Below are 12,596 nucleotides of genomic sequence, written 5' to 3'. Positions count from 1 at the left end.
AAAAGGTTTGCGTTTCAAGGGCAGAATATAGGAAGATGCTCCCCTTGGAGATTTCTCATTTTGAATGCATGGTTATGTACTGTATGATGACTCATGTACTTTGTTGACTAGAAGTCACAGTGAAATTTAATGTAAAAATGTAACCTTATAGTTTTTTTTAAACATGTAGTCACACCACTGAAGCATTTTTGCTGCCTTTTAGACTATTGGAATGTCCGAGAAGATGTCTGATCCAGGGACAGTTAGTATTACAATGGAAGACAGCCTTTGTAATGGGGGAACACAGCCCCAGGAAGCTCCATTGCTAACCCATCTGAAGAAGGTGGAGAACCACATCACAGAGGCACAGCGCTTCTCTCACCTGCCAAAACGCACTACTGTGGACCTGGAGTTCAGTGACCTCTCCTACACCATCCGAGAAGGACCGTGGTGGAAGAAAAAAGGTCAGGAGCGCATACACATTTTGATTAAAGGGATACTTCACCGTTTTTTCATATTAAACTATGTTATTCCCTTAACTAAGACGAGTTGATACATACCTCTCTCGTCTCAGTGCGTGCACTCAATCGCTCTGGCGCGCGGCAACACTTTGATAGCAGTTAGATTAGCCCAGTTCATTCATTAGGGACCAAACAGAGATAAAGTTAGAAGCGACCAAACACCTCCACGTTTTCTCTATTTAAATACAGTTACACGAGTAGTTACACGACCAAGTATGGTGACACAAAATAAAACGTGGCGCTTTTCTAAGCGGGTAAAAAGGATAACTATAATGTACGGCGGAATAGCACTTGGGAGCACTTCGACTCGGCGCAGTAAAAAGTCACGTTGGTTCTAATGACAGAAGTGAGAGGGAGAGAGGGAGAGGATTTTTCAGGAGTAAATTTTTACTGCGCCTAGTCGAAGTGCTCCCAAGTGCTATTCCGATGCAGTGCCATCAAGTAGTTTAAATTAGATGACATCACATCTGACATCACTAGGGAGAGTAACATTTTCAATCTGAAGTTTGAAACGGGGTGGTGGTGGCGCAATGGATAAGACACATGCCTTTGGTGTGAGAGACCCGGGTTCGAATCCACTGTGAGACACCAATGTGTTCCTGAGCAAGACACTTAACCCCTAGTTGCTCCAGAGGCGTGCGACCTCTGACATATATAGCAATTGTAAGTCGCTTTGTATAAAGGCGTCAGCTAAATGAATAAATGTAAATGTAAATGTAAGTTGCTTTATGATATCATCCTAATACTTATACTTATATACCTAATCATTCTCCTGACTATTCTTATGCATGTTACATGTAACATGCATAATATGTCTAAACTGATAAAGAAATACAGAATGAAATGTATTTGTAAAGGTAATACATGTGAATGTAAGTGTTAAATGTAATATGCATTCCCTTTGCTTCCATTGTGGACTAAAGCAAGAGCTCCACCAATGATGATAATATGGCAGCATCAAATGACTTCAAAACGTTAAGTGAACAGACTGTGTCTCCCTCATCTACTTGTGATCCGATCGATCAAAACGCATTTTGTAAACAGGGCCAAAGTAACTTGCGTTACTTATTTGAAAAAGTAACTCAGATATTTTGTTGTCAATTTAAAAGTAATGCATTACTTAACTAGTTACTTGAAAAAAGTAATCTGACTAACTTACATTACTTGTAGCAATGCGTTACCCCCAACCAGGTCATCCCTGAATAATTGTGCACAAATGAACACAGAAATATAGACCAGATCAGATTAGCAGAGAAGTCCAATCTTCTTCTTTTTTTAATTGAGCCTTACTAGACTAGCAATAACAGACTATTTATATTTTGGTTGTATAAGTCAAATCGGAAATTAAAACATTCTGGTCTTGGTTAGATGCATTCTTATAGTAGCAGCTTTTGTCATTTTACAAAGCGGATACGGTAAGTAATCGTATTTTACCAGTTTAACATACAGAGGAGATTAAAATCACATTAGAACAATTAACAAGACTGATCTGGGCCTTGCTTTTCCATTTAGATCTTTCGATTTGCAGGTATAACTTCACGAATGCTGGTATCTCATTCTGATCACTTCTGTTTTTATCTAATGAAGCTGTCTCACCGCACTGTCTAGTCTGGCCCAAAGATAGCAGTTGGTTCTTTACTTTTATGATTTATTGGTGAAAAGATACCAGTGTGGAAGACAGTGGCGGAGGCAGGATTTTTTCATAGGGGTGGCCAGGCAAGGGCCAGCAACCAGTCTGGGGTGGCACAGAAATCTTAATTATTTTATCATAAAAAAATAATTTGACTATAATGTATTGGACTGTTTTAGTGCCTACACAACTGAATAAAGTTAATTTGTACTTAATTGTAATTGAGATAGTAGTGAATTAGGAATCATGGAATACTGAGCAAATTTTATATTTTTTTATTATTACCCACCACCTCATATTAAAATTAATTAAATAGTAATAAAAGGGCACACACTATAGCTAAAGTTCAACTTGCTCAGTTAGCTTGGTTCTGGTTCTCAAAATCTCCAATAGCTTGTTCTACATTGTTGCATCTTCATGGATGAGATAACATGCAGATAAATACTGTAGTCCAAAGATTATTCAACCTTCAATGCGTTTTATATAATCAATGAACTCTTCAACCAATTCTGAGTTTGTCAAAATAAATAATTGCAACAGTTCCATCATACCTAAATTAAAAAGGAAAAAATCCCCATGTGAAAGAATGTGAACAAGGCGGAAGTCAACAGCACATAATGTAAAATGTTATGTTTTTCATAATGTAATGTTGCCAGAATGTAAAATTAGTTATTTTATGGATTTAAAAATGATCCATTTTTGTTTGTCCTTTACAAATTAACGCAAAATGAATGCCTATCGTCTAGTACAAATGCACAGTGCTCACATTTATTTGGACATTAAAACATTACATATCAGTTTGTGCCTTATATTGTGATCTCACATAGCAGAATATTTTAATCCAGACACATGTGACGCATATATAACAAATACATGCATGCAGTTTTGACAGCTTTAATCGCCTTTTTGATTCTTACATGAGTTAATTGACGACAACTACGGCTACAGCGCGCCGCATTTGCGCGTGATGTGCGTACCGCAAGCACAGTACAGCGGCTGTCAGCCGTATGACAGGAAAGTTAGTTCGTTTTACTGACATTTGGCCTGACAACATCTCATCTTACCGAAGATAGCCAACTGAATATGGACAACGCCCTTTTCTCAGCATCTGACAGAAGTGTCACAAGCTTTCACACACATCTTCTAAAATAAAAGTAGCAACAGAAAAAAAAGAGAATTACGTTTGTTGTTGACTGCACACTATTCAACTTACTCAAAACGGTCTTGCAACCCACCAGTTGAGAAAGATTGACTCTATATTTTCTATGTGCATATCACTGTGTGATGTTCTGCTGAAGCTCATTCGGCACTTGCACACCCCTGGCCACCCCCTAGCTCCGCCAGTGGTGGAAGATGCTACTATTTTGCAGCCTTCATGGGCCAACAAGACTTTTATTTTTGCAGTGCCATCAAGAAGTTTAAATTAGATGACATCACATCTGACATCACTAGGGAGAGTAACATTTTCAATCTGAAGTTGCTTTATGATATCATCCTAATGCTTGTTCCTTGGTAATTCTCCTGACTATTCTTATGCATGATGAATGAAGCATTCACAATATGTCTGCACTATGATAAGGAAATACAGAATGAAATGTATTTGTAGAGGTGATACATGTGAATGTAAGTGTAAAATGTAATTTGCACTCTATGCTTCCATAGTGGCCTAAAGCAAGAGCTCCACCAATTATGATAATATGGCAGCATCAAATGACTTCTAAACATTCAGTGAACAGACATGTATGGGAATAAAGTCAAAGGGTAAATAATAGGGCTCTCCTTGATTTGACTGTGAGAACAGAGTTTTTGGGCTGTTAGACTGCTAATTATGGTGCCTTGCTTTGAAATACAGTAAGTCGGGGTTTGACAATCCTGGGAGTGTATCCTCTCTCTCTCTCTCTCTCTCTCTCTCTCTCTCTCTCTCTCTCTCTCTCTTTCTTTTTAGATTTTGCTATATAAGTGACTCCTCAAAATGTTTTGTTTTTTTATGTGACCTTTCGGTCTGTGGGTGGGTGAAAGCCATCTTGGTGGACTCATAGAAAGGTCAATGAGCAGACTTGTCCAGAGTGATTTAATTAGCCACTGAACTTAAAGGTTTTGGAGTCTGATTCTCTCATCACCTTTATCACTCACTTTCTCACGTTTCTTAGCTTTGGAGAAAATATGTAGTACAGTCATGAGGTTCATGGATTAAACCATACTTCTTATTTGAAGGGATTAACTGCAAGTTGACCGTTTGTTCAAAAGGAGAACCAACCGTATGACCCCAAGCATATACATTTTTTTCCCCCCTGCAGGTTATAAGGCCTTGCTCAAGTGTCTATCGGGCAAGTTCTGTAGTCGGGAACTCATTGGCATTATGGGTCCTTCTGGGGCTGGAAAGTCTACCTTGATGAACATCCTGGCAGGGTACAGGTGAGGTTACATTGAGTGCAAAAGTAACGTGGAAAAAAAAAACGTACAAAAACTATTTGTTCTAATTGATCATTTTATTGGATTTTTTGGGGGAATGCATTTCAAATAAATAAAATATATATATTTTTAAATAAAATAAAATAAAATCTTGAAAGCTTACATACCCATTTCTGGTTGTCTTGTGCTTTGAAGGGAAACAGGGATGACTGGACAGATACTGGTAAATGGAAAGCTCAGAGACCTCCGAACCTTTCGTAAAATGTCCTGTTACATTATGCAGGAAGACAAATTGCTGCCCCACTTGACCGTTCAAGAAGCAATGATGGTGAGTCTGCAGGGAGAATGATGTGGTAAAGGATGCCCCCTACTGCTGGTTTGATGCTAATGGTCATATTACAATCACTTCAGAATGATTTTCATGTACAGAAACATTTTTGTTTCTAAAGGGAAACACATGAATGAACTCAACTGAATGATTTCTCCACTGTTTTTAAGGTATCAGCCAACCTGAAGCTTAATGAAAACACAGAGGTGAAAAAAGAGCTGGTAGGTAAAGCTCATGACCTCATTCAAACTTGCTCCAGTATTTTTCCCTGTGAAATTTCACCTACTTTCCATGTGTTTATGTTGGCATGTAGATAAAAGAAATCCTGACAGCCCTGGGACTACATGAGTGTGTCCACACTCATACTGTCTCTCTCTCTGGGGGCCAGTGTAAGAGGTTAGCTATTGCCCTCGAGCTAGTAAACAACCCCCCAGTCATGTTCTTTGATGAGCCCACAAGGTAATGATGTTATTGTCTTTAGACACAAATAAAACAGCATTATTTATATGCTTGTGCTTGTGACATGGATTTTTATATATACCCTTATGAAAAGAAAATATATTTCCCTATAAATGAATGATCAACATATTAAATTGTTTAACAGTATATTTTAAAATATACAGAATAATATATTGTGTTCATATATTACAATATATTGAATAATACATAAGGAATTGCCGTTTTTCATATATTGAAAAATATGTGACAATATATTTACTAATATATCATAATGTATGTAATTTTATATTCAGTAATACACTTGATAATATATAGATGTATATGTGATCAGATCTGGTACTGCATGTGTTATATTGCTGATATATTTACTCATGCAGCATAAACACACATATAAAGAAATATGTAATGTAATATATTTCTTATTTACATTTTAAATGTTTCATATTTTCTAGTTTGTTAACAAAAGCACAATTACACTGGCATGTACTAAAGTATTTTGCCAATAGACTATCACTGTGCTGTGAAGGGCACTTCCATTTTTTTTTTTATTATAGTAAAATAGTTATTATTATAGTGTTAATGATTTTTGGCCAATCATCAACCTCACCATAGGCTCTCCTCTTCAGCACAATGGTAACCCCCAAAACTCAGACATACCAGAAAACCTTTTAAATTCCAAAATAATACAACTTAAAACACTGACAGATCTCCCCCTATATTAATATTGAGCAAAACACATGAAATAACACTTCATTTTAACATTTGCTCTCCTTTAACAGTCAGAAGCAAAGCATGCTGGGAACTAGAAATCTGTTGTAGCTCATTCTGGGAATGTGTGTATATATGTGTGAACATACATTAACATTTATATGGGAACATGTATGTGCAATATATGTACACAATAAAGGATAAAACGTTGTGAATATTACATATAATGCTATTTTTGTCTTCATTTATAAATATTTTATAATATATAGCCATACATGGTCATGCATATATTGCTGTATATTGAAAAATTTAAGCACAAGTTTCCCATATGTATTATGTAATATATTCTGCATTATATTTTGCGGTATATTCCCATATATATTTTTTCTGTAAGGGTAACCATACTGTTTTTTTTTTTGTTAAATGTTGCTTTTTGATTTCAGTGGTTTGGATAGTGCGTCCAGTTTCCAGGTAGTGTCTTTAATGAAGTCTCTGGCACAAGGAGGGCGAACCATCATTTGCACTATTCATCAGCCCAGTGCCAGACTCTTCGAGATGTTTGATAAGGTACAAAGGCATGTGCAAATCTTTTTGGGAATCTGAAACGTCTTCAGATCATTTCAGTCATCATTTGATTTATTCTGTGTCTCTTTCACAGCTGTATATTTTAAGCCAAGGCCAGTGCATATATAAGGGAAGTGTCCCATACCTCATCCCTTATTTGAAGGGACTGGGTCTTCACTGTCCAACATACCACAATCCTGCAGATTTCAGTGAGTTGACCATGTGTTTTATAAATACTCATACTTACATACTCACATATACAAGCATATATACATATATGTGTGTGTGTATATATTTATACATTCAGTATACATTCAGTAAGGATGCAAACATTTTTTTTCTAATTTCTGTCAAATAAATTATGTTCCTGTAAACTTTATAAAACCATTTGTTGTATCATGGTTTCCACATAAAATAGTAAGCAGTACATTATTAAGCATTATTAAGTTTTCAACATTAATAATAATACATATTTCCTGAGCACCGAATAATATATATACATAATGCATCATGCCTCTGTTTTGTGCTTCTGTCTGTCTGTTTTGTGTGTAGTCATTGAGGTAGCATCAGGAGAGTATGGTGACTTGAACCCTGTGTTGTTTGAGGCTGTTCAGGGTGGCATGTGTGCTTTGGAGGAAAAGTGCAACTGTATCGACAAAACCACCGTAACCCCATGCGCTGCAAAATGTGTCAAAGTGAGTGATGCTAGTTTCATAATCACCCATTGCTTCCGGTGAATAGCATCTGTGATGCTTACTTGCATATATTGTGGTCAGGATGTAAGCTAGACAAACTGATCCACTGAGTTCAAAAACTTCTTTAAAATAAACAAAATACTATATGTGTTTAATATGATATAACTGTCTTCTTAATGTGTCCTACACTTGCTTTTACAGGATTCAGGACACATTGAGAGCCATACCTTTGCTACAAGCTCTCTGACTCAGTTCTGCATTCTATTTAAAAGAACATTTATTACAATATGCAGAGACCAGGTACAATGTTGTTTCATTTAATTGACACCATTTAGTTGGTATGTCAGTCCTAAACTTTCCTAAGGGTGTGTCCAATATGATGCCTTTCAAAGTAACTATACCAACACTGAAAGTGACAAACATATTTTATTTTTTATTGAACTTTGGTAGATCTAATATAAATGTTCACTTTAGTATAGTTGAGCCAAACCAATCTTACAAACTAGATAAAAAAAATTAATTATATATATATATATATCTTAATTCAGTTTTGAAAATTGTAACTATTGCATTTTACTTTTGCAGAATTGTTTAATAATGGCATTTGGTTCCTGTTCTAGGTTTTGACACATCTGCGGCTAATGTCTCACATCTCGATTGGAGTGTTGATAGGCCTGCTGTACCTCAATATTGGCAATGATGCCAGCAAAGTCTTCAACAACACCGGTTTCCTCTTCTTCTCAATGCTCTTTATCATGTTTGGAGCGCTGATGCCTACAGTTCTTACCTGTAAGTTAGAAAAGAGAAATATAAGAACGTAGCAACCATGTCACAGTTTCACTATCAACACGTACCACAATTTTGGGTCTTAACTCATGTCCTACATTCAGCAGGGGAAGTGAAAGTTGTTTTGATCTGATAGATTCTCTTCCCTGTTTTCAGTTCCTCTAGAGATGGCTGTATTTCTGAGAGAACATCTAAACTACTGGTACAGTCTGAAGGCTTACTATCTGGCTAAGACAATGGCTGACATTCCATTCCAGGTGGGTGCCTGTCTGCCTGTCTAAGCCTTACTGACTCCATTTTATGCCTGATATAAGCTGAGCATATTTGGATAGTGCTGCTGAAAGTTTAATATAATGAAACTAAGACGAAAGAATCATGGACACTTATAACACCAACATTTGATATAGTCCACTCTTTCTCAGGTCATTTGTCCCATCATGTACTGCAGTATTGTGTACTGGATGACTGAGCAGCCTCCAGAGGCAACCCGCTACTTGCTGTTTTTGGCTTTGTCAATCTGTACAGCTTTAGTAGCTCAGTCTCTAGGGCTTCTGGTCGGTGCTGCCTCCACATCCCTTCAGGTACATGTTGCAGCTACTGTCACTGTTAACTAAATGTTTTTATTTCTCAGGGCTCCAGACTGTGACAAAAACATTTAGGACAGTACATTTCAAATCATGTCAGGATAGGCGTGAAAACTTTGCTTCTATATTAAGAGAATAAAAGTTTAAGAGATGCCTGCAACTCTAGTTTACGAAGACATTTTTATCGGTCATAACTTCTGGAGAAAAATAACGCAGATACTGGACAAAGATTAAACCTTTTTGGTGCACATGTGATGACCACTTGTGTTCGTACACAATATCAAATTAAGTATACTTTGCACGTTCGGCTATATGTATACACTAAGCGTTCACTTAAAAAAATGCAATTAAAGAAACATATTATAAATGCTAAAAAAAGGTTTTCTTATTGTGATGCTGTCTAAACTGGATGTGGCTTAACACGACATGACAAATTCCTGACGGTAAACTGATGCCCTTTTCTATTTGTGACATACTTCAAGTGTGCACGCTATCTCTAACATGAAGGCAAATGGATTTGCAGCAGTCGCTTTGTCATGTCCAGTTTAAACAGCCTCAAGCTGTTGCGTTGGGACGCAACAACTGTCATGTCAGTGTAGACATGGTGTAAGAAAAACTGTTTGAAAATAAGACTGTGAGTTTAGGTGTTTATCAAATACAAGCTAAGCTCATAATATGTCACTGCCATATGACCATTACTATGATAGTCATCTGTCTGATAACAGATTGCTTCCTAAATTGTAACATTGAACCAAGCATTTTCTGTAAACCTGCTTTGAAACAATATTTGTTGTGAGAAAAGCACTATACAAATAAACTCATATTAAATTAAATGTTAAATTTTAGGATCCAATAGCTAGTCATTTGTTCAGTCTGGATGCCTGCTTTTGGTTATGGTATAACTTTTCAGCTTGTCTTGGCTTGGCATAGACTTGTTTTATACATACTGTATTGTGTATCTTCTTCACAGGTGGCCACTTTTGTTGGTCCAGTTACAGCCATTCCAGTCCTACTTTTCTCAGGCTTCTTTGTGAACTTTGACACCATTCCAGAATACTTACAGTGGAGTTCTTATGTGTCCTATGTCCGGTATGCTATTTATATTTTAAATAGATGTGTTTGCTTTCACAATGCAAAATTTTAGTTTCATGTTTGTTTGATTGTGCTCATGATAGGTATGGATTTGAGGGGGTGATTTTGTCCATTTATGGGATGAACCGAACTGAGCTTGAATGTCCAGGAAGGGTTTGCAAGTTCCAAAGACCTGAAGAAGTTCTGCAGTTGTTGGATGTTGAAGATGCCAAGCTCTACATGGACTTCATTGTACTGGGTATTTTCTTCCTTATCCTGCGACTCGCCACTTACTTGGTTCTTCGGTACAAAATAAAATCAGAGCGATAATTTTCAAGTCATGGCCTTTCATGGTCTCCAGCTCAGGCTACTCTATACACCATTTCCAAAGGTGTCATCCTCTGCTCAGGAAGGTCAGATTTACTTGTTGATCATTTTGTTGTTCTAGTTTTGTTTTTCATTTGGATTAAAGCTTCAATATTTAAATTTTTTTCGCTGCTAGGGGTCACTAACCTCTTACAATAACAAAGGCGTAGGTTGATGACGCATATGCGGAACATCAAGTTCTGGAACTTGTCGTCATGCTGATGGATCTAATAATGTTTATGGATGAGTGAATACATTGATGTTTTTAACATGACTGTGGTATGAAGCAGGTCGCGATTGTTAATGAGAGACAGATATCAGCGCCCACGGATATAAAGAAATAAGGACATTTCATTCTACCGAACTACCCGCAAGTGCTGAATTACTACTCACACAGGTCAGTTTATTTGACGAATTAAACTTGTGAGGTAACGCAGCGCTGTTTCACTTGGTCTACACTATCACACTGAACTGCATTTGAGTGTGTTGAAAGTTATAATGTTATTCTATGTGTTAGTTTGTTGGCTGTATGAGACTAGCAGTAAACTAGATCAACATTAGAATAACATACATTTGCTCTCCTGTCTAATAAAGTACATGCAAGAGCGGCTTCTCTGTCAAGTCGAAGTTAGTCACGGACGTGGAGCTCTTGGCATCTCGAAAACGCCACGCTGATATTGATTCTCGTTTTAGTTCTCCTTTTGTCCCAAAGTCTGCTTGCCATGGTCCATAATGTTTGAACGAAACAACAACAGCGTGAGCGTGCCGCTAGACGTAATGCAGTTATCCACGTCTGTCGCCATCCGATTGTTAAGTCTGACGTCACGCGTGACGTTTAGCCTTTTCCGGGTCCAAGCGCTCCTCTCGTCCAGAAATAACAATGGTGGAACCTGTACATTTATTTACGATCACGTCCTTCTTAGTGAGGCACCCTTGGCAGTCAAAAGGGGTTTAAATTCCTTTAACACCACCAGAGTGGTTAGTGTAGCTCATCACTCAGGTGGCATAATTAAGGGTAGAGTCCAGGCATCAATGAAAAATAAGATTTACGAGGTTGAAGTGAGTTAGCTCGGGACACGGGACACAGCACTGCGGCATTGTAAAAACACTCAATAATAACCAAAACACTAGCGAAAGCGGTAGGTAGGTAGAGAGGACCTGGACTTTGGACCCGGAAAGAGTATTATCGGAGAGTGGTTACGTCACGACTTAACAACCGAATAGTTACTATGGCAGTACGAGCGGAAACCAGGGATAACGCGGATATTACGTCATTGACAGGCGACAATGACCAGGGACTAACTATTAAAGGTTAAGAGACCCATCTGTCACTGTTTTCCATGTTCGTAGAGTTAGTTTGTGGAGTAAATATAGAGGCTACAGGCTGTAATCTGTGTGTTTACACAACCCTTTTAAAAATGGCGGGTGCTGGTGTTTCGCGTGCGTTCGGCCAATCAGCGTACACTAACGTCACGGATAGTTCCTATAGTGCTGGTTTAGACCCTACTCTGAAGTAGGGTAAATTAGCTAAATTAGTTCTTCCAAAAGGAGTTCTAAATTCTAAATTCTAAAACTCATTTAACTCTGGATTTTAAGCTCACACGAATACCGATGCCATTTTTTTATTCAAACACTAATTCAAATGAAGTGGTTTTTATTTTTTAATTTTTTTCATTTTCAGTTTGAACCTGAGGTGAGGATGTTTATATATCATTGGACAAGTCTGAAAAGGTTTTTAATTTAAACCAGATGACTGTGAAGGTTCACACAGTGTCTGGGTTTCTATTAAACCATTGTATCAATCTTTTTGTATAAAATATTTTATTATACGTTTCTTTTTTTTTGGATTATTTAGTATTTTCGTCTTGAGATTTTATGTAATTACTTGGTGCTACAAAATATGTATTAAAACAAAGTTATAATTTTTTTAGACCAACAAACTTTCATACTATGTATATCAGCAATATATTGCTTAACATGTCATACTGCCAAATGTATGTAGTGTGTTTAGAAATAAAATTCAGAAAATTCTCATCAGAGGTGCAGTTTCTGACTAACAATTGCAAAACACTGCTTGAATATAGTATCCATACTGGTTCATAGAATAATTTAATAATAAATGCTTGAATTGTTATAATTTATTTGACCTCTTACAGTAAGTAAAAACTAAGCCATCTGACAGTGCATTTCAGAGAGAGAAAATTATTTTGAACATTGACTAACTCTGACTCATTGAACTAAAACAGAAGAATACCACGTGCAACCTGTTTGTTTCATGTTTCATCAAAGAACCTTTCTAAGAATTGTGAACTACTCAGAATTCCTTGGAGCAACAAAGAGCTTACAGTAGAAGCATTCATCATCCTTGAGGAACCCCTGGTCCATGTATAGAACTTGTTGGACTTGAAGTGTCAGTTTGATCAGGGCAACAACAGCTTATGACATCGCATAATATTAATGTCATAGTAATTAATGCTTGGGTGGGTCTATAAA

At 37.0% G+C, this 12,596-nt stretch overlaps 1 protein-coding gene across 2 annotated transcripts; it reads left to right on the top strand.

Moving 5' to 3' along the window:
- Positions 1-188: 188 nt before the first annotated feature.
- abcg4b (ATP-binding cassette, sub-family G (WHITE), member 4b) lies at positions 189-10,738 on the top strand. 2 transcript variants are annotated; one of them, XM_082178794.1, is made up of 14 exons: positions 189-485; positions 4,428-4,545; positions 4,738-4,870; positions 5,041-5,091; positions 5,184-5,329; positions 6,481-6,604; positions 6,696-6,810; positions 7,154-7,296; positions 7,498-7,596; positions 7,917-8,085; positions 8,239-8,339; positions 8,505-8,663; positions 9,637-9,755; positions 9,842-10,738. In XM_082178794.1, exons 1-14 carry the CDS (start codon positions 212-214, stop codon positions 10,065-10,067), a joined length of 1,977 nt encoding a protein of 658 aa, XP_082034920.1. In that variant the 5' UTR covers positions 189-211; the 3' UTR covers positions 10,068-10,738. The 2 variants fall into 2 exon arrangements, with proteins under 2 accessions (XP_082034920.1, XP_082034919.1); XM_082178793.1 differs by having other exon boundaries at positions 190-443.
- Positions 10,739-12,596: the final 1,858 nt, after the last annotated feature.

The sequence above is a fragment of the Leuciscus leuciscus genome (assembly GCF_965113295.1).
Source record: "Leuciscus leuciscus genome assembly, chromosome: 9".
NCBI lineage: Eukaryota > Metazoa > Chordata > Actinopteri > Cypriniformes > Leuciscidae > Leuciscus > Leuciscus leuciscus.
This window is presented reverse-complemented; position numbering and strand designations above follow the sequence as displayed.

Coding starts and splice junctions, on each gene's coding strand:
- abcg4b (XM_082178794.1), top strand. CDS start 212: ATGTCCGAGAAGATGTCTGATCCAGGGACAGTTAGTATTACAATGGAA. Junction 6,811..7,153: donor CCACAATCCTGCAGATTTCA/GTGAGTTGACCA, acceptor TTTTGTGTGTAG/TCATTGAGGTAGCATCAGGA. Junction 7,597..7,916: donor TTACAATATGCAGAGACCAG/GTACAATGTTGT, acceptor TTCCTGTTCTAG/GTTTTGACACATCTGCGGCT.